The sequence below is a fragment of the Perca fluviatilis genome, chromosome 13 (assembly GCF_010015445.1).
Source record: "Perca fluviatilis chromosome 13, GENO_Pfluv_1.0, whole genome shotgun sequence".
NCBI lineage: Eukaryota > Metazoa > Chordata > Actinopteri > Perciformes > Percidae > Perca > Perca fluviatilis.
In genome coordinates, this window is record NC_053124.1 from 34,724,982 (window position 1) to 34,752,736 (window position 27,755).

General features: G+C 40.1%; 3 protein-coding genes across 3 annotated transcripts in view; 1 reads left to right on the forward strand and 2 right to left on the reverse strand.

Annotated features, from left to right (window-relative positions):
* Positions 1 to 27,372, reverse strand: LOC120571403 (tripartite motif-containing protein 16-like). The gene is made up of 2 exons (XM_039820335.1): positions 27,333 to 27,372; positions 1 to 2,340 (listed from the first exon to the last, which is right to left on the reverse strand). Exon 2 carries the CDS (start codon positions 2,333 to 2,335, stop codon positions 674 to 676), a length of 1,662 nt encoding a protein of 553 aa, XP_039676269.1. The 5' UTR covers positions 2,336 to 2,340; positions 27,333 to 27,372; the 3' UTR covers positions 1 to 673.
* LOC120571426 (cortexin-3-like) overlaps positions 1 to 27,755 on the forward strand; it is a 74,348-nt gene that overhangs the window by 6,867 nt on the left and 39,726 nt on the right. The gene's annotated exons all lie outside the window — the stretch shown is intronic.
* LOC120571397 (tripartite motif-containing protein 16-like) lies at positions 25,627 to 27,327 on the reverse strand. The gene has a single exon (XM_039820330.1). It carries the CDS (start codon positions 27,325 to 27,327, stop codon positions 25,660 to 25,662), a length of 1,668 nt encoding a protein of 555 aa, XP_039676264.1. The 3' UTR covers positions 25,627 to 25,659.

Genomic DNA, 27,755 nt, shown 5'->3' on the forward strand with positions numbered 1-27,755 from the left:
TTCATCACGTAAAGTTTCAGTTTGTTCACCCATCCCATCAGTAAAGTCTGTTCAAAGACTCTTGTTCAAGGATTTCATCAACAGATTCACTTCATCCACACAGAATCAGAATCTCAGCTATGTAAAAGAGAAGAATGAGTTATTGATTATGAACATGATAACAACATTTTGGTCCGCCAATACAAATAAATGTAAATTTCTTTACAAATGTCCCCAAAGAGAACAAAGTGTGCAGGATAAAGGAGGTCTAGTGCTTTCTCTCTTCAGAGCCATGCAGTGGAAGAGAAACTAACAACATGACATCATGACTTCACCTAAACATACACGCCCACTTTCTAAAGCCAAGTGGCGTGGTATCTGGACGCATTTTGACGGGTTGGGTTTAGTAAACGTGTCACGCGGGACAGGGCGTTGATGAACTCGCTAAAAACTAAAACATTTAGAAAAGCAAATAAATGTCAAATAAAAACATTGAAAATATATCAAAAAGCATCAACAAAAGCCTTGAATGCATCAAAAGGTTTTTAAAAGAGCATCAAAATGCAGAAAAGAGCCTTGAGGAGTGAAGGAACCAGAAAATATTCACATTTAACGAGCTGCAATCTAGAGTTTTCCCTTTTTTTTATAAAAAATGACTCATAATGACAGAATTTAACCCTTAAATGACTTCTGTCTATTTCAATTTACACAACTCAGCAGATTGTATATAAACCCAAAGTCCAGCATAGAGCGGCTGAGTGAATGTGGTCTGGACTCTGTGGAGGAGAGTCATGGTTTCAGAGACGCTGTAGAAGGACAGAATACCTGCACTGTGATCCAGGTACACTCCTATTCTGGAGGACTCAGGACCTGAGACGGGAGTCTGGACATTGTTGTAACAAAATGTATATTTGTTGTTTTCACAATGTAACCCCCAAGATTTATCATTTCGTCCAAATCCACATTCATCCGACCCCCCTGCTCTGCTGATATTCTTGTATGCGACTGCTACATAAACTCCTCCTCTCCTCTCCACCTCCCAGTAACAACGTCCAGTCAGACTCTCTCTACTCAGGACCTGACACCAAAACCCACTGAATCTGTCTGGGTGACTAGAATAAGACTGTTTTTGACTCATGTATGTTGCTTTCCTGTTCCCCTCAGATAATAACAGATATGTGTTTGCTGTGTTTGGATCCAGTGTGATTTCACGTGAATATTTTAAGAATCCAGCTCTGGTCTTGGGCTCTGATTGTGGCAGTAAAACGTCCACTTCAGTCCCTGTCAGTGAGACGGTTGTCCACTTCTCTCTCAGGACGTCCTGTAGTTTATCTCTGACTTCTGACACGGCCGCTGTCACGTCCTCAAAGCAGCTCAGAGGACGGATATGGATACTGGATGTTGATTGGCTGAGTGATGACAGTGAGGGGTAGTTGTGTAGAAACTGTGTGTGATCCTCTGTGTGTGAGAGCTTCTTCAGCTCAGCGTCTTTCCTCTTCAGCTCAGTGATCTCCTGCTCCAGCTTCTCCTGAAGCTCTCTGACTCGACTCACTTCACTTTTCTGTTGGGATCTGACCTGCTGCTTCACATCAGAGCTTCTTTTCTCCAGGAGACGGATCAGCTCGGTGAAGATCTTCTCGCTGTCCTCCACTGCTTTATCGGCGGCGCGATCGATGGCCTCCGCCTGCTGTTGAAGCAGCTTCACATCTTTCTCTCTGTCCTGGATTCTCTGCTGGATGGTCTGTCGACTTCCCTCAAGCTTTTTCTGCCTCTCAGTCCTTTCTGCTGCAGCTGAGACTGTGTCGTGGCCTTTATGTTCCTCCACAGAGCAGAGAGAACAGATACACTGCTGATCAGTACGACAGAAAAGTTTCATTACCTCATCGTGACGAGAGCAGATGTTCTCCTGGAGCTTCTTGGACGGCTCCACCAGCTTGTGTTTCTTTAACTGAGCTACATCGTAGTGAGACTGAAGATGTTTCTCACAATAAGAGATCAGACATTGCAGACAGGACTTTTGTGCTTTGAGTTTTCTCCCAGTGCAGACATCACAGGCCACATCTTCAGCTCCAGCATAGCAGTGATCAGCAGGAGCAGCTTGGAGTCCAGTCTTCTTCAGCTCCTCCACTAAAGCTGCTAACATGGTGCTTTTCACCAGTACAGGCCTCGGTGTGAAGCTCTGCCTGCACTGAGGGCAGCTGTACATTTCCTTCTCATCCCCTTCATCCCAGAAGCCTTTAATACAGTTCATGCAGTAGCTGTGTCCACAGGGAATAGTCACCGGATCCTTCAGTAGATCCAGACAGATGGAACAAGAGAAGGTTTCCCGGTCCAGCTGAACTCCTTTCTGCGCCATTTCACCTCTCGCTCAGTGACAACGACTGTCTGAGTCTCACTTCCTGAGAAGTGAAACTAGTCTGAGCTCTGATGTAATAACAGCATGTGATAGGCTGTTGTACCTCCCCCAGCATGTTGGTTACACCCATCTGCAAACTGTAGCTCTGAAGGGGAGGGAACAAGGAAATATGATCACAGAGTGGAGCTGGCTGTGTTTGAGAGGAGGAAGAGGAGGGAGGGGTTATCAAGCTTTGTTCATTCCTGGAAGAGGAGCGCTTTGAGAGAGAGACTGGGTGTGTTGCAATGCCCATACTACCATTAGTATGACAGGGAAAGATATAGTATATCCCAATACATATAATGTCAAATGCAGAATGCCAAAAATGTGTCCTGATGCACCGGTTGCATTTTGCAGTATGCAAGCCAGCGTGCTTTTCTGACCCACAATCCTCTGTGCAGCATATCTGAGCAAGAGGCTCAAAGTTCAAGCTGCGATGTTATCAAAGACTTTTATGTCCCAAAGAAAAAGTTTGCGATAAGGAACGTAGCAACACTGTTTACAACAGAGCTCATTTCTCATTTAAAAACTCTGCCGACTTCAGCTTTTAGGAGGTAAACTCTTGTTAGAATCAGAGGGTTTGGAGACTGCTCCCCAGTCTACTAAATGACTGAGTTGTCCTGTAATTAAGTTGAATAACTTAAGTAATGATGGAGTGATCATGTAAGAAGTGTGTGCAAAGTATTGACAGAGTACTTCATGTTAATTAAGTTTAATAAAAGTTTATATTGTTGACAATCATTCAAACACAACCCTTGACAGAATCAGAGTAAAATATAAAGCGACGTTAACTTTAACTGGTTCTTAGCTCTCTCAAACACAGCCTAAGTGAAACTAAATCCTAGCTCACAGAAACCTAGGTAAGAAAAACCGCTCAAAACAGTCAAGTTAACATTAGACAGCAGATACAGTAAAAGTGAAGCAGAGAAGCCTATTTCAAGAAAGTGCTCAGCCTGGATTCAAGCAGTAAGAAACCTTCACAAGTCCAACGCACACTGCATGTTTTATTATAAAAGATTTATATCATCCTGAAAACATGTTATTAACTAAAACCCACAGACAAAGTGAGCTGAGGAGCTTCATACCATGGTCTGGGTGAATACTCGATTCTGATTGGCTGCAGGGTGTCCATACAAAAGTGTTATAGACGGGTTTCCTGTTTACAAACATTACTGGGTGCATGCGCATAACAGGGGCAGAAAGCCAGATTGGTAAACTGGTAAACTACTGCAACAACCTTAAGTATTGAAGCTTTCCTTGTTGTTTGTATATAAATAAAACGTGATTTTAGTTGGATCTGTTTGTCTGTCTTTAATTTTGCAATGTTACTGTGATATATGTATGGCTAGAAGTATCATTTTAGGCTAATGTAATAGCCTAGCTAGCTATATATCTATGGTAATAGCCAATGTTAGCAGCAGGGTTACCCCTGAGTGTATCACTATGGTTGGTTTATGCCTTAAAATAATGGCCTGGATTTTCGGGAAAGGGTACGATATGTGTGTCTCCATTTCAAACATTGCTACAGAGGTCGACTGTTTTTAGCAGCAGAGGTTGATTGTGGGCGAGGGGGCGACAACACTGTCCTGGTTAGCTCACCGAAACTCTACTGCCACTGTGTCCGCTAGCATACCATATGTGTAGGCTAACTATAGCCAGTTAGCTTTGTGTGTAACATAACAAAACCCACCCATATCGTAGGAGCGAAGTTTTATATTTCATTCAATACAATGATGGTACAAAAAAAGCACTAACGCCACAGGTCTTATGTTGACAACATGGACGCAGATATAGGAAACTCTGAAGGCAGTTGTAATATTTACCCAGCCGGCTAGGCTAACGCTGTTGCGCTAACGTTAGCAAAACATTGGCGTAGCTTTAGCTAGCAGTCTTAAAGTAAAGTAAAGTAAACTTGTCTCGAGTCCGGACCTTTAACTGTCTATGGTCCGGACTCGAGTACTACAGCCCTGATAGGTAGATATCACTTAGCTGAACAACTGAAAAAGCTGCAACTTTCTGATTGATACAATGGGAGCCTAACTCTTGCAGATGACCCCAATCTGTCCTTCTCTCTGTTTGTACAATTAACCACGCAACAACTCCTTGGCATTTTGACTAACACTACTAGCTACATGAAACACGTCTTCTTTCTGCCCCGTGGTTGCGTGCGCAGGCAGTGATGACGTTGCCGAGAAATGTATAGGTCACGTACTAAAGGAGTTCGGTGAAACTGACTGTTTACTGATCTAAATGAATGCACTACATTAAAACAAAAAGGAAATGTGGATCTTTTATTTCCATCTCGTCCACTGAACACCACAGGATGGCACCAACACACAAGCTGTAAGAAGTAAGTTCTACTTCCCCTCTGGACTGACTTTGTTTCACAGCGAATAAGGTTATCTCACATCCTGTTCACTGTTCAGCTTGCTACTTCAGGCTGCGGCCAACAGTAACGTTACACATTGTGGATAAAATTGTTCGTAAAGTTGTTACATTGTTTTGGGTACAGTGCCTTGGCTCGATAGCTAGCTTGTCTTGTTCAACATCCTGTCAAGTTTTTTTTACTGATTGCCAACTGTACACAATATAATTTACTTTGGATCTTGTTAGCATAGCGTTAGCTGTCTGGCTTGTAGCTGAGCTGAAGGGTTCCATGAGCTGAGGGACTATAAATATCTCCCGTTGCAAAGTGGAGGAAAGTCTTATCTAAGGTCTTTCCTATTTCCTGGAGGAGTGAACAACGTTTGCATTGCATAAGCACCTTATGGGACAGGAATGATTGTTCCAGGTAGCGAAACTACGAATCCTACTATGGCCACGCAAAGACCCGCCCTTCAATAGGATTTATTGGCAAGGCGTCCATGCTTACGCAAGGTAACGTAACCCCATTTGTTCAGGTCCAATACGCCTGACCAATCGGTTATCCTAATCTTAGTCGCTCAAGATTTTGATCCCATTTACCGGAGCTATTTGCACGACATTTCAGATAATAGAATGACTAAACATCTGTACATCATTTTGCAAAAACATGATAGTTTCCATGGAAATATCTAATTGTTCTTCAATTTGTCTTTATCAATCTGAAACAAGAACACTATAGATTATACATTTTTGAAATGCTTCAACACCAGAGGTGTCAAGTAACTATGTACAAATACTTTGTTACCTTACTTAAGTAGAAATTTTGGGTATCTATACTTTACTGGAGTAATTAATTTACAGCATACTTTTTACTTCTACTCCTTACATTTTAAAAATAGCCTTGTTACTCCTATTTCAGTTTGGCTTGTTTTCATTCCGGCTTGTCATCATTCAAAAACACACACAAAAAAACCCTATCCAAATCACTCCATCCGGAGAGAGTGAATTTGATTGTGGTTGGATGAGAAGTATAATCATATACCATTCCAACACCCTATTGGTTTGTACGCGATCCATCGCACCTGCAAATTTCGGTGCCTTATTTAGGTGCCACTTAAATGCCTGCGCTTCTCTCTGATGCTCCGAAAACGGACGTTAGAGAGAACTGAAACATCGCCGCACGGGACGCTAGTTAACACTACAGTTGGCAGCCGGTAACGTTAGCCTACAGTTAGCTAGCAGCAGCTGGAGTATAAAAACGGTTAAATGCTGACAGCTAAATGGTGTAAAAGTGTGTCTGTATTTCACTGGAGAGGATTCTAACACTAGACTGTAATTGCCGTTGTCTGAAAAATACAGAAGAGATGTGTCACCTTTTTCAGCCCTTCTGAGTCGCCAGGTATGATTTTAATATAACATTATTATAGTCATTATGGCCTTTTTTGTGGAAGTGGGGTTTTGTCCCCACATTTTGGGGTTAAGCTTTTGTCCTTAATGGCATTTTTTCCCCCTTACATCAGGGGTCTTCAACGTTTTGTTTTTAAGCCAAGGACCCCTTAACTTAAAGTGAAATGTAGCAGGGACCCCCTACTACATATTGTATGAAATTAAGTTGCATATTAAACTGGGCCTACAATAACTGATAGGGCAACCTAAAGCCTTCTTACATACCCTTTTTTCATAAGCTATTAAAATATTAATTGTTGGCATGATTTTATAAATCATATTTTAATTTTACATATGTGGCACAGTAAATCTAGGATTAACTGTATCTGTGGGCTGATATCTTAGTGACTACCTTACCTATAGGCCAGTAAGCCTATCATCAGTAGGAATTTATATTTTCTAATATGTTGGAATTATGTTAAGGCATTTAATTTTTTTTTTTTAAAGACTCAAAAATGTAGAATAATTTGGAGGCCCCCATGCAATGACTCTGAGGACCCCCTGTTGAAGATCTCTGCCTTCCATTACTTTTACTTTTATACTTTAGTTTTGAAGTGTAGTTTTGAAACCAGTACTTTTACTTAAGTAAAAAGCTTGAGTTGATACTTCAACTTCTACAGAAGTCTTTTCAAACCCTAGTATCTACACTTCTACTTGAGTAATGAATGTGAATTCTTTTGACACTTCTGTCCAACACACACTACTAAACGCTCTAATCAGAGCCGGCCCAGCCACTAAGCAACCTTTGCAATTGCAAAGGGCCTCGTGGCCAGCAGAGGGCCCCCTAGAGTCACTGCTAGCTAGTTGGCGTTCTGAATCATCCCGCTGCTCCGCAATCGCTGTCTGCCCCTGTCATGACCATTGACATATACTGTTGGAAAGCTCTCTCTCTCTCTCTCCCCTACAATGCTGTCGGATCCAAATATGGTCATTTCCTTTTCATCAGCAACCAATCGTGAATGTAAAAGGGGGGATCTCATTGGCTGATGCCAATTTTTGACAACGTGATTTGTTCAGAACGCCCCTTTTTTTTTTATTATAAAAAAAATTTCTCTATAAAAAAAAATAAATAGATTCTTATTCGCTTGTTAAACTATTGTCAAAAATTATATTGTCAGTGAAAATCACTTTATCAATCTTTTTAATCATTTCATACGTTATAGTCAATTTTCGGGTTATGGTCGGGTTAAGATCACTATTCGGGTTTCTGAAACATTCGGAATAACCCGTTTACATGCGTGAGCAGAGAGAGTTACTCCTGTATACATGGAATTTGTAATCACTTGGCAATATCCCGATGTAAACGGCGACGCACGGTTAGTGTCTGGATGTACGGACAACCTTAAGAAGCAATATGTGTCATTTCCGATTCTTCTAGGTACTTTCTGCCGTCAACAAAAGACATTATATTCATGGTTTTCATCACACTAATAAAGAAATTGGTTTCCTCCTCGCTCCAAAAGTGTGGTGCTGTGCTGCGTCTCGCCATGTTTACCTCTAGTTCTTGTTTACTTCCAGTATACTGCGCGCAGGTTTTCTGCATGGTTTTCTGGCACATAGAAGAAGTTCCTCTACTCAAAAGACCGAGACTCCTTGTGAATAGAACATGCGCAGAACACAAATCAATGTTCCTTTTGATGGGGATATGCCAATACGCGTTTACATGACCAAAATTTCGGGTTAGAAAAGGGGTAACCCAGGGATCATTTTCGGGTTTTTAAAAACCGGAATATGAGCATATTCGGGTTTTTGCCGGTGTTTATATGGCCGTGTGTGACCGGGTTATTGCTAATATTCCGGTTTTGAACAGGTTATTGGCTGCATGTAAACGTAGTCAGTGTGTGTTCAGTCTTGCACTGCCACTCAACTCAGTGGTATCATAATTTTTTCTGTTAGACATCAAACATAGTAGATATAATAATAATAATAATAATAATAATAATAATAATAATAATAATAATAATAATAATAATAATAACTAGAACTGCAAGCAGTTATGACGGGGCCCAAGCCTCCGATGCCATTCGCCTCCAATGACATTCGCCTCCGATGCCATTCGCCTCCGATGCCAGTCGTCCGCGATGCCCCGGGGAGCCGCGCCAGTCGCCCCCGATGACCCACGAAGATGCGCCAATGCGGGACCAAAGCATTACATAGGGGGGGAAACGTCGGTGAATATCGAGAGTTTGATGCACGAGGTCTGCGGTACTCTGCCGTTGCAAATGTAGTGGTTAACAGTTCATCTCCATGCATATGCAGACTACTTTTAACAATTCTCTACTATAAACAAACTTCTTAACCCCCCTGACCACAGGGGACAGCAGAGAGAAATGAAAGAGTGACTGAGAGGGTGGAGGTACCGGCAGGTGTGGTGGTTGAAAGAGCAGGGGAGGTGGTCAGGTTGTTGTAAATGGTGTCATTGGCGCCGATTGATGTTTTCCTCCGTGGGTGCTCACAGGCACACGTTGTTTAAAAAAAAAAGTAGTCAAAAGTTGTTTGCATTTCAAAACCTTAGGAAATGGACAGTGGCCGACACGAACACACGCGCCTATTAACTCGATAATAAAGCCGTAAAGTAGGCTTTCAACTCATGACAGCGCCACTTCTCACAAATACAGATAGGATTGGAGATCAGAAGTTTAACTGACACGTGACCGCAATCACCTTCGTGGGAAATTAAGAATCAATGCCACCGACGTAACCAATCACACTATGACAGACTCTCCACTTAGCACCAAATGCAATGTTTAATTGCACGGTATCAGGGTATATGAATGGTGTTGATTTTGGATTGAAAAAGTGGGAAAAAAGAGTTACATTTGTCCACTGTGAAGATTGTAGAAACTTTGTCAGGTGGGTTAAGAAGTTTGTTTATTGTAGAACACCAGGGGAGCACGCGAAAGCGAAAACCAAAACGTAACGGTAGGAGGTAAACATCAGTAAATATTGAGAAGTGTGAGCTGCAAGGTCTTTGATACATTCCCATTGCAAATATTCCATTAACATTGATTAACAGGGCAAAACACTTTTATGTTGATTATAGCGCCCACTAATGGCTGATCTATGCCAAATTTGGTAGAGCGCTTCAGAACGCCATGCCAAAAGAGCACCACAAGTTTTGTGTTGATTGCTTTTACTGTGGCAGAGATATTGCAATAGCTAATTAATTAAAAAAATTAAAACAGCGCCATCTAAAGGCCAATTGACGACATATTTGGCAAACAGCCTCATTGGCACATGAGGAACAACCTTCTTAAGTTTTGTGTCCATTGGAATAACCGTATGCAAGATACAGCTGTTCCTGTTTCCACACCCACCTACAGGAAGTTGGTTCTCCATAACTTGCGCATTGTTTTAGCTATCACAATTCTTTTGATAAATTTTTGTCACGAGGGTCTTCCAAGTCTACATGCAAGTTTTCGTGCCGATCGGACTCACATCCCAGGAGTAGTTAGACAAAGTAGGCTTCCCATATGTCAATATTTTGCTGATTGATTAAAAAAAATGTAAACAGCGCCATCTAATGGCCGATTGCCGCCAACTTTGGCACAGATGCTGAACCAGCCATGAAGAACAACTTTGCCAAGTGTCGGGGCAATCGGAATAATTTTTGCCAAGATAACGCAACTTCCTGTTAAAAAGGAAGTTGCTATAACTTGTGCATTTTTTCAACTATCAAAATTCTCTGGATAACTTTTCGTCATGAGGGTCAACAGATAGTACCTGCAACAATTCAAGAAGATTGAAATCACGGCCTAGGACGAATTCGAAAGAATGTAAAACACCTGAAAAATTCATAATTAAAAATGGCCGCCTTCCGGTTGGGCAGAGCTAATGAAGGTAAATAGGAAATATGTCTGCAATGATTAGAGCAATATGGGTATTAAATCTGGTGAAGATCGGAGCGACTATGTCCAAGTTAAGACCTTCCACGCCTTAGGGGGCGCTATGGAGCCCGCTTACAGGTATGGCCCAAATAGCTGTACAGTCTCACAAAGCTCCCAGGTGTTCATGTGGGCGCCAATTTTTGTGAGTTTTCGTATATATTGAGGCCGTCAAAAATATGCCCAAGGGCTAAAACCAATTAGGGTTATAGAGCATATAGAGCAACCATACCACTCCCAGGCCTAAATGTGTATTCAGATGAAAGAGTTTAATATTCTGCACATGGCTGCAAAATTTCGAGAGTTTTCGTGCATCCTAAAGTCCTCAAACAAGTGTTCGTATAATGAAGATTTTTGCAAGAAAACCAAGATTTGGGTAATTTTGTAATTTTTTCTAAAAATAGCTCCATGTAGTTCAAGATGAGACCTATGTTCCCTCAAAAGTTGGTATATTAACTTCTTACTTTTTTCGGAATTAAGAGCGTTAGGGGCGCTATGGAGCCCCCTGGCAACACCCGAGGCCAAGCACTACAGAACTTTGCAATTTTCACCAGTTGTGACAGGTGTACAAATGTTTGTGAGTTTTCCTGCATGCTAACGCCCTCAAAAATGCGACAAAAGACTTGGAAAAATAATAATCTGATGAAAAACAATAGGTTCCTTCGCACTTTCAGTGCAAGGCACCGTTAGGGCCTTGCACTTTCATGCTCGGGCCCTAATAATAATCCTTAGAAAAACAATAGGGTTCCACGCTCCATTGGAGCTGTGAACCGCGATGCCTTGCATTACGCGGTTCCCATACCCCCTCGGGCTTGGACCCCTAATTAAAGCTGCAAGCAGCGATGACGGGCCCTCGCTTCTTGCCCCGGGGGGTACTGGCAAATGCAACATCACATGTAGACCACACATTCTAAGTTTCATGTAAATCGGAATAACTTTTGCCAAGATACAACCGTTCATGTTTCGAAACCCACCTACAGGAAGTTGTTCCTCCATAACTTGCGCATCGTGTTAGCTATCAAAATTCTTTTAGTCACGAGGGTCCACCGAGTCTATATCCAAGTTAGTCCGAGTTAGACCAAGTATGTTTCCCATATATCGCAATGTGAATAATTAATAAAAGAAATTCTCACAGCGCCATCTAATGGCCGATTCACTCTGAATTTGGCATGGATGCTCATGCCCCTATTCGGAAAAACAGTGTCATGTTTGGTGTCAATCGGAGTAAATCTTGGTAAGGTATGCAACTTCCTGTTTCGACAGCCCCCTACAGGAAGTTGGTCCTCTGTAACTTGCGCATTGTGTTAGCTATCACAATTATTTTGATAACTTTTAGTCATGATAGTCCACCGAGTCCATATCCAAGTTTTCGTGCAGATTGGACTCACGGCCCAGGAGGAGTTAGACAAATTAGGTTTCCCATATATCATGATGTGGCTAATTACAAAATAAATTCTAACAGCGCCATCTAATGGCCGATTCACTATAACTTTGGCATGGATGCTCACGCCCTATGCTCCGTATGCGCCATGTGTCTGTTGTAGTGTCAATCGGAATAAATCTTGGTAAGATACGCAACTTCCTGTTTCGACAGCCCCCTACAGGAAGTTGGTGCTCTGTAACTTGCGCCTTGTGTTAGCTATCAAAAATCTTTTGATAACTCTTGAGGCCGTCAAAAATGTGCCCAAGTGCTAAATCCAATTAGGGGGCGCTATAGAGCAACCGTACCACTCCCAAGCCTAAATGTGTATTCAGATGAAAGATTTTAATATTCTGCAAATGGCTGCAAAAGTTTGAGAGTTTTCGTGCATCCTAAAGTCCTCAAACATGTGTTCATAAAATGAAGATTTTTTCACGAAAACCAATATTTCAGAAATTTTAGAATTTTGTAATTTTTTCTAAAAATAGCACTTTCAGTGCAAGGCACCGTTGGGGCCTTGCACTTTCGTGCTCAGGCCCTAATAATCCTTAGGAAAACAATAGGGTTCCACGCTCCACTGGAGACGTGAACCGCGTTGCCTTGCAACACTCGGTTCCCATGCCCCCTCGGGCTTGGACCCCTAATAATAAAAATCCTTAGAAAAACAATAGGGTTCCACGCTCCATTGGAGCTGTGAACCGTGATGCCTTGCATTACGCGGTTCCCATGCCCCTCAGGCTTGGACCCCTAATAATATGTACCATATAGTTATTAGGTAGCCATTGCTTTTCTTTAGGCCTTACTTAAAATGGTCAAAGGGGCCTCCAACCAAATTTTGCATAGGGCCCCCAAAGGTCTAGGCCTGGCTCTGGCTCTAATATACACTATTGAAATGCTTTAACTAGAGCTAGCTTAGCTACAGGGGAGGCGTGACAAGCGAAGCAGCTCTATTGATATTGGTAGTTGTGCATGCGTGTATTAGCTTTAAAATGCGTTGTTTCCTTGTATCAAGCGAGCGTCAAAAAGCTTTCCAAAAACCCTATAAAAACACAAACAAATAACATTGAAAACATTGAAAATGTATCAAAAAGCATCAACAAAAGCCTTGAATGCATCAAAAGGTTTTTAAAAAAAACATTGAAATGCAGAATTGCCTCGAGGAGTGAAGGAATTGAGTTTACACAACTCAGCAGAGTGTGTGTGTGTGTGTCTGTGTGTGTCTGTGTGTCTTTTTTTGGCTTAAAAAGTGAAACCACCCTCCAGAGTGGAAATCTTAAAAACACTCCACCGTCTAAAGGGTAAAAACACAAAAGTCTGCTCCGATCTGCTCATAGTGGCCCTCTATGTTGCTCTGTCTCTACACTGTAAAATATTTCAAGGATTTCACAAGATATAATTGTAATATTTCACAATAAATTACATTATTACCACTTCACAGGCTTTAACTATTATTTCACAATAAAGTATTGTACTCAGACTTTTACTGTGAAATCAATGTAAGACTGTATGTTCTCTATCAAAGTACAACATCTTATTGTGAAATTTGAATTGCACTTGAAACGCACTGCATTTTGGGGCGATTTTACAGTCAGAAGCCAAACTCACTGGATTCGACTGGATTTTGTCACAGACAATAAGGAGGGATACACGACCAGATACAAGGTACGTCAAGTTGAAGGCATACAGTCAAAATGTAAAAGAAGGTAATAGAGAAAGATATGGTAGATTGTAATTTACTGTGCTTTTAAGAGTTACTCTGAAGAATGTTTTGCTTTTTGGTTTAACTTTTAACATTAGTGGCCTGACTTTCATGCTGGTTATCTAGCTAACTAGCTAGCAGACTCTGCCACCACATTTTCAGGCTCAGTCATGTATTTATTTATTTAGCTGACACTTTTATCCAGAACGACATACTGACAGACCCCCTGGATTGGAGCAATTGAGGGCTATATATAGCTAGCTAGCTAGCAGACCTCCACCACGTTCTCAGGCTCCCTCATTGTGGTGAAATAGCAGGTTGCCCCTTGTCCGTTCAGTGTACTTGTAACGTTAAATATAATTTGACTTTGGATACCAGTCCTTTTACCTCGTTTCATCAGACATTATCTACCAAAATCCTCCCTTCTCCCCCTTTTTTTTTTTTGCTCAGCATGTTTCATACTCCTGCTAGCCAGTTCATTTAAAGCCTTTCCCCCGCCATTTTGTGAACAATGTTTTACTCTAAATTTAGTTTGTGTGAGCATGTGTCTGAGACTATTTATTCACCACACAAAGCTGCACAGTAACAATCCCAATTATCAGTATCAGTGTGGTGTTCCTGATTGTACTTGTATGTACTGCAAAAGTGACCGTTTTAAAAGCGCATATATATAGAGACCAGAAAGCTACAGGATCTTCTCAGTGGCATTTCAAGCCAATTGGCACACTCTTAAAGGAATTCGACACCGTTTGTTGAAATTGGGTTATTCGCCGTCTCCTCTATATTTAGCTATATAGGTGAGCAAATGCATTTTTGTCTCAGTGCATGCATTGGGCACAGAGCTATCGGCAGCACGTGGGGCTCTGCGGCCGGCGCAAAGTCACTCTTTCTGGCTTAATGTTTTACTGAAATGCTGTTAGCTTTGTAAGACCATATAGTATGTGTTGTATAAATGTCATGACGAAATTCAAAGTGTAAATATACGCAATGTATGTCAAAAGTCTAGCAGCGATGTTTCCCCATTGGAATGAATGGCAAACAGAGCTATAGCTTCCTCCTATCAAGACCTCTCCAGTTCACAAAAATTGATTAAATTGTAATCGGTCAAAAACGTTAGCTTTGTAAGACCATAGAGTATGTGTTATATAAATGCCATGATGAAGTGTAAATATATAATATAATATATATAAAGTCTAGCTGCGATGTTTCCCCATTGGAATGAATGGCAAACAGAGCTATAGCTAGCTTCCTCCTAACGGGACCTCTACAGTTTGCAAAAATATATGAAATTGCAATCGGTCAAAAACGTTAGCTTTGTAAGACCATAGAGTATGTGTTGGTGAGCGTTTGACACGGTGACGCGTTCTGTATCGATAGTAACATTGATTTTTTTGATTTTATTGGTTTATTTGATAGGGACCATGCATATTTATGAACATTGTTGTATAAAAACACAATGTAAATATGCCAGAATTAGTAAAAAACTACTTTTCATCTGCAGTCCCTAGGCAGGTGACATAGGACTAACATAGAGACAGCCAGCAGTCATACAGCACTCATTCACTATAAATTAAAAGTTACACATAATGGTGACATATACATTGACAAAAAAAGCAAAAAAACAAAAATATATGATGACAAATAAATTATTCATCCACGTTTCACTATTATATTGAGAGCAGTATAAAGTGTATGGGTGATGAAATGTGTGACAGCTAAAAGTGAGTGCATCTCTGTTTTAAGTGAGTTTTGAAGGTGTTGAATGTAGGACATTCTCTTATTGGGAGGAGCAACTATTCCAGAGATTACCTCCTATTACTGACAATACGTTTTGTCCAAAAGTGGTGCGTCTAAATGGTTTCACACAGTCCCCTTTTACAGGGGCTCGTGTACTACCTCCGTTGTGTGTGTGTGTGTGTGTGTGTGTGTGTGTGTGTGTGTGTGTGTGTGTGTATCCCATATACCGGAGCTATTTGTATGACATTTCAAGACATTTCAGATAATAGAATGACTAAACATCTGTAAATCTTTTGGCAAAAACATTATAGTTTCCATGGAAATATTTAAACTTAGGGATTTGGCTAATTTCATGTTAGAGCCAGTAGTAAAAACTAAACTGTAATATAACTGAAAGAACACAAACTGGATTGTTGTTGTCAGTTTCTGCATCACTGTTGTGTGTTAATCAGAATTTAGTCATCATTCCTTCATATAAGATATAACATGAAAATCATTGATTCATATAAGTCTGTTTAAAAAGTTGTAACGTTAACTAAAATTTCACCACTATAACAACAACAGATCTGGAAATGACATGCTTTCTTATCTTCTCCTTAAATAGTTTTTTTAAAATAATACAGTATTTTGTAAAGATAGGAATAAAGATAGGAATATAATTCCATACTCAAACACCTGAGTGATAGCTTACACAATCCTAAGTAAGAAAAACAGTTCAAACAAAGCAGTCAAGTTAACGTCAGTAGGGCCCTATGAATGTTTTATTTTTTTTCAAATTCCGTTTTTTCGGAATTGCTTGTTTTCTTTTCACTTCTAAGCGGTATTGACCTTTAACAACTCAATGGCACAAACTCACAATTCAGCTTTTTTATTTAAACTGTTTAATATATTCAGCAAAGCACATTAAGAATTCTCCAAAATTCAGCCAAACCAACAAATCTCTCGCCAAAAATAACAGTTACATGAAGGTAACAGTTACAAGGTAGGATTGATGAATGTTAAATTAAAGATTAAATGCAGCCATGCTGCAGGGAGACAGAAACATTGAAACAACGATATGTGCTTGACAGAAAACCAACACAATGACACATTACAGCCATAAAGTACAGTGTTCACCCATCATCACTGACCCCTGCATGTAAGCAGAACCTATCAAGTCACACAGGCTGCAGAGACAACAGTCATCAGTAACCCTATAGTCACATTAGCTACAAAAGACAGTGACACACAGACTCGCTTGATGGGCGTTCCTGGGCGTGCTTAGCCTACTCCTGGTTGCATGGCAAAAAGCCATAAAAGATTATGTAGCACTTTATATACCAAACAAGCATACTTAAAATGTTTAAAAAGTTCTAAGCTTAAAAATGTATGTCTCTCTAAGATATCGCAATGGTGAAATGACAATGCCTTTTTATCAAAAGTTTTCATTGCTTTCTTAAATAGAGATTCAATACTTTTAAGAGTAGTTATGCTAGTTAATGACCAGTTATTAAAACAATACTCAATATGTGAAAAGATCACAGTATAGAAGAACAACTTGGCTGATTTGTTGTCAAGAAATGGCCTATCTTGTTTAAAATTCTGCAGATTGAATTTAACTTTATTTGCCACCTTTTTTACATGACTTTTGAATGTTAGGGTGGAGTCATATATGCTCCTAGATACTTGAATTAATTAACAATATCAAACTCGTGTCCTCTAAGGAACACATTAGAATGTGACGCCTTCATGTTTTGTTTGGTAAACGCCATACAAACAGTTTCTTGGGTATTTATGTAGAGACATGAATTAGTGAGCCGGTCATCATTGTGAGCCATTGCAGATGTAAGTGTGGATGCTATCTCTTGGTAGTTCTTAGCATGTGTAAAGATTACAGCATCATCTGCATACATCTGGACATCAAAATGTTTACATGCCCCTGCAGATCATTCATATACAGTGTAAACAGGTTTGGACCAAGTATGGAGAGTGGGGACTTTGAGTCATTAATATGATCACATTGCTTTCTACTGGACAGGTATGATTGTATCCAGTTGAGAGCTTGCTCAGAGATATTAAAATAAGTTAATTTAGATAAAAGAACTTTGTGATAGGGCTGGGCGATATGGACCAAAAGTCATATCCCGATATATTTTGGCTGAATATCGATATACGATATATATCCCGATATTTTTTCCGCGAAGTGAGAGCAAATGTTCAGTCAAAGCCCAAATCAAATATGACATGTCAGCAGTTTTCGTTCAAGGTACAGTTGCAAAAACAAATAAATAATAAACCCCGTTTCTCCATACTGGTTAATGATTAAATGCTCAGCTGTTCAAATAAACAATAAAATGTAAACCTAAATACTGTATAACAGGAGTAATTTTTTGAAATCAAAGCTCCATAGGCTATTTGTGATTTGTGTTCTGGTCCGAATTAAGCTTTTGATATTAATATAATCTACTTTGTTCAAAATGTAATGCCTCATGCCTGTAAGCCTAGGTTATAGTCCCATTCTTCCACTTGATACTGCTTCCACTTAAGTAAACTAAAAGATGAACTATCGACTACAAAACAAAGAAATTTATTATGATCGGTTCACAGATCTGACTCAAAACGGAAACTTCACCCTTCTGAACTAAGAGTTTCTGCTTCAAGGTGAAGTTTAAACAGACTGAAATGTCCAGGCTCATTCCTCCACTATTTATTTCTGTATGTATTTAAGCATTACATAATTTTAACGGGCACTGAGCTCCAGATCCTGCAGCCGCAGACGGTCGCTGCCCCGCTGTAGCTTCTTCGACCGCCTGCCGGCAAACTTAGTGGAACTTCTTCGCCGATATCGACATACAGTTCGTCCTGGACTACGTGTAAGATCCTACCGGTCACAACTCTGTCTTTGGCTGGTCCGATCTGGATCAGCGGGGACCCGGCGCAGCAGCGAGGCGAAGCTGTGTTTTTGCCCGGGGAAGAGACGCTGCGCCGGCCACGGGGCTCTCCGCCTCGCCGCCGGAGCTCAGATTGCTGGTCGGGACGGCATATATAATCATAAAACACATTGTCACCTGTTAAATGTTATCCATGCTGTTTGTTCTTTTCATTTCCTCTATCGAACATAATTAAGCAGTACAAAAAGTCCGGCATCTTTAGCGTTGATCTGAATGCTTCGGACCCCTGTTCCAAGATGGCGGCGGGTTTTGACGTATGTTTAGAACCTCACGGCGACATATCTATGGGAGCAAGGATCACATTTGAACTATATCGATATATGCGATATGGTCTAATTCCATATCTCATTTAAAAATATATCGATATATTTGTTTATATCGATATATCGCCCAGCCCTACTTTGTGATTAACAGTATCAAATGCTCGCTTTAGGTCTAGGAAGACGGCACCAACATTATAACTCTTATCTAAGTATCCTTTAACCCTCATGCCCTCCTTAAAAAAACTTACTCTCGACACCTTCGAGGCAAAAATGTCCACGCACACAAAAACTGTTATTAAATCATCATTTATCAATATTTTTTTCTGCTTTTTTTTCATAAATCACTTAAACAACTTGTAACCTAAAACTACCAAACATTCAATCATTTTCAGGATTTTAACCCTTTAAATGCCAGTTTATGTATTTGAAGTATTTCATTTTTTATTACAAAAAACACAAAAAAATATTTTTTTTCCATATAATGAATAATATCTAGATGGGGCTTTGGTGGTGATTAGAGGCTTGGATATGTCAAAGATAAGCAACAAAATTAATTTGATTGCATTAGTATTTTTTACATAGTTCCAGATACTCCCTTTGGACACCTTCGAGGCAAAAATGTACATGTCCAAAAAACTGTTATTAAATCATCATATATCAATATTTTTTTCTGCTTTTTTTTCATAAATCACTTAAACAACTTCTAAATTGCTCAAAACTACCAAACATTTAATCATTTTCTGGATTTTAACCCTTTAAATGCCAGTTTTAAATCTTTGAAGTAACAATTATTTATGAAAAACCCAACAAAACATTAATTATTTTCCATAAAATAAATCATAGGGGAATGGGGCTTTGGTGGTGATTAGAGGCTTGGATATGTCAAAGATGAGCAACAAAATTAATTTGATTGCATTAGTATTTTTTACATAGTTCCAGATACTCCCTTTCGACACCTTCGAGGCAAAAATGTACATGTCCAAAAAACTGTTATTAAATCATCATATATCAATATTCTTTTCTGCTTTTTTTTCATAAATCACTTAAACAACTTCTAAATTGCTCAAAACTACCAAACATTTAATCATTTTCTGGATTTTAACCCTTTAAATGCCAGTTTTAAATCTTTGAAGTAACAATTATTTATGAAAAACCCAACAAAACATTAATTATTTTCCATAAAATAAACTCATAGGGAATGGGGCTTTGGTGGGGATTAGAGGCTTGGATATGTCAAAGATAAGCAAACAAAACTTATTTGATTGCATTAGTATTTTTTATGTAATTCCAGATACTCCCTCTGGACACCTTCGAGGCAAAAATGGCCCCATTGACTTCCATTATAACCACATGTTTTGATCTCACTGCCTTTACAGTATAAAACCATGCATTCTGTAATATCAGCATTCCATTTGGAAGAAAACTAGTCATATTTAACATTTTTACAGTATTTCACCAGATTCAACCATTTTGCCCTTGTAGGCAGATGCATGAAATTATAGTTATATTATGGAGCTGTGTGTGTGTGTGTGTGTGTGTGTGTGTGTGTGTGTGTGTGTGTGTGTGTGTGTGTTTGCGTGAACCTGTGAGCAAGCAATGATCACTTTAGGGCTGAAAAAAGGCATTTTTTGAAGGATGCATTTCATGTGTCTTTTGAAGACGTGCTTGAATAAAAACATTGTCTCCTGCATGTGCTGTAAACTGGCGCTTATCATTTCAAATGGTTTGTGGGACATGGTGGCCCTGAAGACTGGTCTCCCACTATGGACATCCCACAGGCTCCGGGTGGATTCCCCTTTAGACCGGTACACACCAGCCAGGTGTGAAGTCCCGTGTATGTTAAAATCTCTTGAGCATCCACATCACTCCATCCTGAGATTGAACACCTCCCGTGTAGGTTTGTCATTTCCTGAATCAGCTGGATCAGGTCAAGAGTGAAGAAAAGGTGGAAAGAGGATGCCACATCATGGATTCTTGATATGGCATATCTCGTGGGCTCTGACATCATGCCGGTCGGTGCTTGAATGTTGCGCAGCGTCTCAGTATTAGATGGAGACCAGACTTGCCAATTCTTCACTGTCCATTCAATGTCAGGATGGACAGGATCTTCAGTGTCCTCTCCACTTTCAGAGGAAGGTTAGAGGCACTCACAGAGTTGGAGGACTCCAGTGACCATTTTGTCAGACTCCAGAAACTTGTGTCATCTTCAGATGAGTCCTGCAGTTGGCTGGAAGATAAAGGCTCCTTCTCTTTGCTCCAGGTCTGTCTCCTTCTCTAGAGCCAGGTGCATCAACACACTAATAGTTGGTTTTGTTTACAACAAATGCAGGAGACAATGTTTTTAGTCAAGCATGTCTTCAAAGACACATGAAATGCATCCTTCAAAAGAAGCCCTTTTTTCACCCAGATTTACACAAACTCTCTCTCACACACAGACACGCATGCATGCACACACACACACACACACAAACACACACACACACACACACACGGCTCCATAATATAACTGGCTAAAGTAAGGTGCGCTTTTTTCACCACTAAAATTATCATTGTTTGTTTACAGATTTACACAAACTCTCTCTCACACACAGACATGCATACATGCATGCACGCACACACACACACACACACACACACACACACACACACATACATACACACACACACGCATACATACACACACACACACGCATACACACACACACACACCCACCCACACACACACAAATATACATATATACACAGACACACACACACAAACACACACACACATACACACACACATATACACACACACACACACATCCAAGCACGCACGCACGCACGCGCGCGCACACACACACACACACACACACACACACACACACACACACACACACAGCTCCATAATATAACTATAATTTCATGCATCGGCCTACAAGGGCAAAATGGTTGAATCTGGTGAAATACTGTAAAAATGTTAAATATGACTAGTTTTCTTCCAAATGAAATGCTGACATTACAGAATGCATGGTTTTATACTGTAAAGGCAGTGAGATCAAAACATGTGGTTATAATGGAAGTCAATGGGGCCATTTTTGCCTCGAAGATGTCCAGAGGGAGTATCTGGAATTACATAAAAAATACTAATGCAATCAAATCCGTTTTGTTGCTTATCTTTGACATATCCAAGCCTCTAATCACCACCAAAGCCCCATCTACATATTATTCATTATATGGGGAAAAAATCATTTTTTGTGTTTTTTTTTATAAAAAATGACATACTTCAAATACATAAACTGGCATTTAAAGGGTTAAAATCCTGAAAATGATTGAATGTTTGGTGGTTTTGATTAGGTAAGAAGTTGTTTAAGTGATTCATGAAAAAAAGCAGAAAAAAATATTGATATATGATGATTTAATAACAGTTTTTGTGTGCGTGGACATTTTTGCCTCGAAGGTGTCCAGAGGGTACAAAATGAATCATTTAAGTATAAAAGACATGTAAGAAAAATCTGACTGAAAAGAAGGATTCCTACAAAATTTCATGCCATAAGAAGTAACACAGCAAAAATGATCACAAAATGAAAAAAAAAACTTGAGAAAAATTTACAAAAATGACCGAAGAGGGCATGAGGGTTAACCTTTTCCAAAAACAAACAGTTGGCTGTTTCTGTTGAGTGATGGGTCCTGAACCCAAATTGCATAGGGTGGAGTGAAGTATTGCTTTAATTGAGATGTTGAATCAGTAATTTAGCCACCCATTTTTCGGCTATTTTAGAAACATCAAAACAAAAGGTAAATACTGATTGGCCTATAACTTGCCATATCTGATCTTTCACCTGATTTGAAAATGGGTGTGACCAGGGCCAACTTCCATGCTGATTGCACAGTGGATTCTTTTTAAGGACTGATTAATCAAATATGTAATAGGCTGTAAAAGGGTATCTTTGTGCCTTTTAAGGGTCCCATGACATGGTGCTCTTTGGATGCTTTTATATAGACCTTAGTGGTCCCCTAATACTGTATCTGAAGTCTCTTTTATATAGGCCTTAGTGGTCCCCTAATACTGTATCTGAAGTCTCTTTTATATAGACCTTAGTGGTCCCCTAATACTGTATCTGAAGTCTCTTTTATATAGACCTTAGTGGTCCCCTAATACTGTGTCTGAAGTCTCTTTCCCGAAATTCAGCCTTTAGAGCAGAATTACAGCCACTAGAGCCTAGGATGTGCCATTTTTGTGTCTGTAGCTATTGAGGAGGGGGTGTGGCCTTGACCAACTGCCACTTTGCTCGTTTGAAAGCCATGATGTCTCTCTCTCATGGGTGGGCCAAATTCTCTGGGCGGGCAAAGCAGAGAAAGGGGAGATAACCTTGCTCCTTATGACCTCATAAGGAGAAGATTCCAGATCGGCCCATCTGAGCTCTCATTTTCTCAAAAGCAGAGCAGGATACCCAGGGCTCGGTTTACACCTATCGCCATTTCTAGCCACTGGGGGACCATAGGCAGGCTGGGGGAATGCATAGTAATGTTAAAAACCTCATAAAGTGAAATTTTCATGCCATGGGACCTTTACAATTTTATTTATCAAGGCCATAGAAGTCCATGACCTTAGAATTTTTTCAGCCACTGATGGTTTAGCTACTTCTGTTTCAGTTATTTGTTGTAGGTGAAAAATCGGCTGTGCATAATTAATGGTGCAAGTAAAGTAGCTATAGGTGAATTAAAAAGATGGGTTATTTCATGAGCGGAGTCTAGAAAGGTGTTTAGTTCTGTAGATATGATGGTTGGATCTGTGACTAGTTAAGTGATAATTTTCAACTCCAGTTTTTTATTGTTATGATTTAGTTTTCTACCAATCAGCTTGTTGATGGTTTGCCATATCTTCTTCCCATTTCCTCTTGCCTCTTCAATAGTATCAATGAAAAACTTAGCTTTAGCTTGTCTTAGCCTTTTCATTACTTTGTTTCTTGATGAGGTACATTTTTGTCGGTCTGTTGTAAGACTTGATTTTTAAGATTGTTTCAATAATTGATCTCTTTCCTTTATAAGTTTCCTACACTCTTCCTTAAGCCAGGGCAATGTGTCCCTGCTTTTCTTTTGGCTCCACTTTCTGAGGTAGGGCCCCACAACTTTCTTAATTGTTGAGGTGAATTGGTCACTCTCCAGGTCTCTTTTGGAGAGGACCCCATCCCATTCAATCTCTCTCAGTGCTACCCCAAGGGTTTCCTGTTGACTAGTTGGGACTGATTCATATTTACATATGGGTGTGGCTGAGGAATGAAAACTATGTTGTTGTTTTTTTAGCTTCCTGGCAAAGAGAATGATATTGTGATCTGACAGCCCTGTCAGATTAAAGGTTTTAGTAATTATTTCTGGTTTATTTGTGAACAATAAATCTATTTAAGTTTCGGACAGATTAGTTATTATTGTGGGTTGTTCAATTAACTGTTAGATTAAAATAGTCTGTAATATTTTTAAGCTTTTTTCTTCCAACCTTATCGCTCCAATTGACATCAAAGTGCCCAATCAATATGACCTCTTTGTTTTTTTTTAACTGATCATAGAACTCAAGCTTTGCTGAGGGTTTCCAATATAGACAGATTAAAGTGAATGCCATTTCAGCTCAAAGTGAAATGTTGACACCAACACATTCAATATCAGATTCCCTATGTCATTCAGTTTGTTTACATTTAACCCCTGTGTGGTGTTTGGGTCTGTGGGACCCGATTTCAATGTTTGCTAAAAGAAAAATTATGCTATTTATTATTTCTTCTAACCCAAACTCATTGGACTTGGCTCGGTACACCCTACACATAACTAGTACATATGAGGTGTTCGGGTGTATTTAATTTTCGGTGTTATGAAACTGTGTTGTCTTTCTGCACCTGCTATTCTCACAACAAGTTACAAAATTGTTACATTTCAAGCACTTTCACCTGTTCTGATTAAGTTCTAAGAAATAAGCACCAATAATGATCACATTTTTTTTTTACTTTTTATAATTGAATTTCCTTGTTTTCTCACAAAAAACTAAAATGATCATATATATAATCATAAATGTGATCTCACAGGGCTAAATGGCAAATATGACCCATAAATGATGTATATATCATTGGTAATTGAGCTAAAGTAAACATCTGTTAATAATTTTTACTTAAATTATTATGGCTGTATTGATTTAAATGTCTAATAATGTGGTGGGTCTACCAGACCCGGGAACATTGGCTGCGGAACAAAAAGTATGAACACCTTACAAGGGTTAATAGTACTTTTCACATATAATAAAACTCCCCACCCCCATCCCATGGTCTCTGGCTTTCTTAAAAACATCATATCTTGGCATGGCAATAAGAGCCTCCGGGGAGGAAGGAGTTAACCAAGACACTGTCAATCCAAAAAAAAATCAATATTAGAATTTACAAGCAAGTTTTCCAGTTGTTCACGTTTGGTTGCCATACTTAATGAATATTTAAATGCCCACCAAACAACCCTTTAGCTTTGCAACGAGGGTCCCAAACACTTCGAGCCTGATTGAGCATTTGGAAAAACTTTGCGTATGCTACTGCCTAGTATCTGCAAGAGGTCTTACAAGTCACTCCAGAGGGATTGTCAAGTCACAAGAACAATGTTTTTGGATTTAAAAGTATTTATTTGTCTATTGGGGTAACAAAATATGAGATAAAATGCCAAACATATCAGATATATACAGAAATGCAATGTCCTGAAGCGTTTCCACCATCTTGAAAGATTTTCTTCGACTTGTCTATTTTAACATATAACATCCTTATATACACTATTAAGACACCGCTATGTAACAGATATCTTCCTGTCCCGCAGATACATAACGTGGAGAAATACATGAATAACAAACAGCTAATATCTACAGATCATCTCGGTAAAGATTGTTTGTTTTTTTAACATATCGTCCTTGTTTCAACAATCAAAGGTAAAATAACAGATCTCTACTGAGCACATTGAGAGCTTCTGGGGCTCCCCGAATGGTTTTCATCAACAAACTAAAACTCATCTCATCACTTCTAAAACATCAATACAAGCAAAACAAAAACTAATTTACAAAACATTTAGAAAAGCAGATAAATGTCGAAGAAGCAAAAGAAATAAGAAAAAGCGACAAAAACATAGAAAAAAACAACAAAAACGTGTAAACAAATGAAAAAAGACACAACAATCATCAGTCAGCTACAAACATGGAGACTAAATAAGTCAAAGAGTTAAAACACAGAATTTAACCCTTACATGACTTCTGACTATTTCAGTTTACACAACTCAGCAGAGTGTGTGTGTCTGTGTGTGTGTGTGTGTATGTTAGCAAGCGAGCGTCAAAAAGCTTTAAATAAAAAACATTGAAAATGTTAAATTTTTTCAAAAAGCATCAACTAAATCCTTGAATGCATCAAAAGCATTTTTAAAAAAGCATCAAAATGCAGAAAAAAGCCTCGAGGAGTGAAGGAACCAGGAAATATTTAACAAGCTGCAATTTAGAGAAGTTTTCCTTTATTTATTTTTTTAATTACTCAGTGACCCTTAAATGACTTCTGTCTATTTCAGTTTACACAACTCAGCAGAGTCTCCAAAATAAGAAAACCTTAGTCCAGCATAGAGGGGCTGAGTGAATGTGGTCTGGACTCTGTGGAGGAGAGTCATGGTTTCAGAGACGCTGTAGAAGGACAGAATACCTGCACTGTGATCCAGGTACACTCCTACTCTGGAGGACTCAGGACCTGAGACGGGAGTTTGGACTTTGTTGGACCAAAATGTATAACTGTTGTTGTAACAATCTATCACCCAAGATTTGTCATTTTCTCCAAATACACATTCATCCGACCCCCCTGCTCTGCTGATATTCTTGTATGCGACTGCTACATAAACTCCTAAACCTCTCCTCTCCACCTCCCAGTAACAACGTCCAGTCAGACTCTCTCTACTCAGGACCTGAACCCAGTCAGTGAATCTGTCTGGGTGACTAGAATAAGAATGTTGTTGCAACGTGCTTGATGCTTTCCTGTTCCCCTCAGATAATATCAGATATTTGTTTACTGTGTTTGGATCCAGTGTGATTTCACGTGAATATTTTAAGAATCCAGCTCTGGTCTTGGGCTCTGGTTGTGGCAGTAAAACGTCCACTTCAGTCCCTGTCAGTGAGACGTTTGTCCTCTTCTCTCTCAGGACGTCCTGTAGTTTATCTCTGACTTCTGACACGGCCGCTGTCACGTCCTCAAAGCAGCTCAGAGGACTGATATGGATGCTGGATGTTGATTGGCTGAGTGGTGACAGTGAGGGGTAGTTGTGTAGAAACTGGTTGTGATCCTCTGTGTGTGAGAGCTTCTTCAGCTCAGCGTCTTCCCTCTTCAGCTCAGTGATCTCCTGCTCCAGCTCCTCCTGAAGCTCTCTGACTCGACTCTCTTCCCTTTTCTGCTGGGATCTGACCTGCTGCTTCACATCAGAGCTTCTTTTCTCCAGGAGACGGATCAGCTCGGTGAAGATCTTCTCGCTGTCCTCCACTGCTTTATCGGCGGATTGATCGATGGCCTCCGCCTGCTGTTGAAGCAGCTTCACATCTTTCTCTCTGTCCTGGATTCTCTGCTGGATGGTCTGTCGACTCCGCTCGAGCTTTTTCTGCCCCTCAGTCCTTTCTGCTGCAGCTGAGACTGTGTCGTGGCCTTTATGTTCATCCATTAAGCAGAGATAACAGATAAGCTGTTGATCAGTACGGCAGAAAATCTTCATTACCTCATCGTGACGAGAGCAGACGTTCTCCTGGAGCTTCTTGGACGGCTCCACCAGCTTGTGTTTCTCGAAGGCAGGGGATTCAAAATGAAGCTGAAGGTGTTTCTCACAATAAGAGATCAGACATTGCAGACAGGACTTGTATGCTTTGAGTTTTCTCCCAGTGCAGACATCACAGGCCACATCTTCAGCTCCAGCATAGCAGTGATCAGCAGGAGCAGCTTGGAGTCCAGTCTTCTTCAGCTCCTCCACTAAATCTGCCAACATGGTGCTTTTCACCAGAACAGGCCTCGGTGTGAAGCTCTGCCTGCACTGAGGGCAGCTGTAGATGTACTTACGATCCTCTTCATCCCAGTGACTTTTAATACAGTTCATGCAGTAGCTGTGCCCACAGTTAATAGTCACCGGATCCTTCAGTAGATCCAGACAGATGGAACAAGAGAAGGTTTCCCGGTCCAGCTCAACTCCTTTCTGCGCCATTTCTCCTCTCGCTCAGTGACAACGACTGTCTGACTGTCTTGTGTCTCACTTCCTGAGAAGTGAAACTAGTCTGAGCTCTGATGTAACAACAGCATGTGATACATTGTTGTACTTCCCCCAGCATGTTGGTTACACCCATCTACAAACTATAGGTCTGAAGGGGAGGGAACAAGGAAATATGATCACAGAGTGGAGCTGGCTATGTTTGAGAGCAGGAAGAGGAGGGAGGGGTTATCAAGCTTTGTTCATTCCTGGAAGAGGAGCGCTTCAAGAGAGATACTGGGGGCTAGATTTACTAACACTAGCGCAGTTTGCGCTGCGTCCGTTTATGCGAGTTCGGTAATAGCGCACGCTATGCTTCCACAGTTTGCGTAGTATTTATCAACCCTGACACCCATCAGGCAATCAGCGTCTTTCTCCGCCCACTA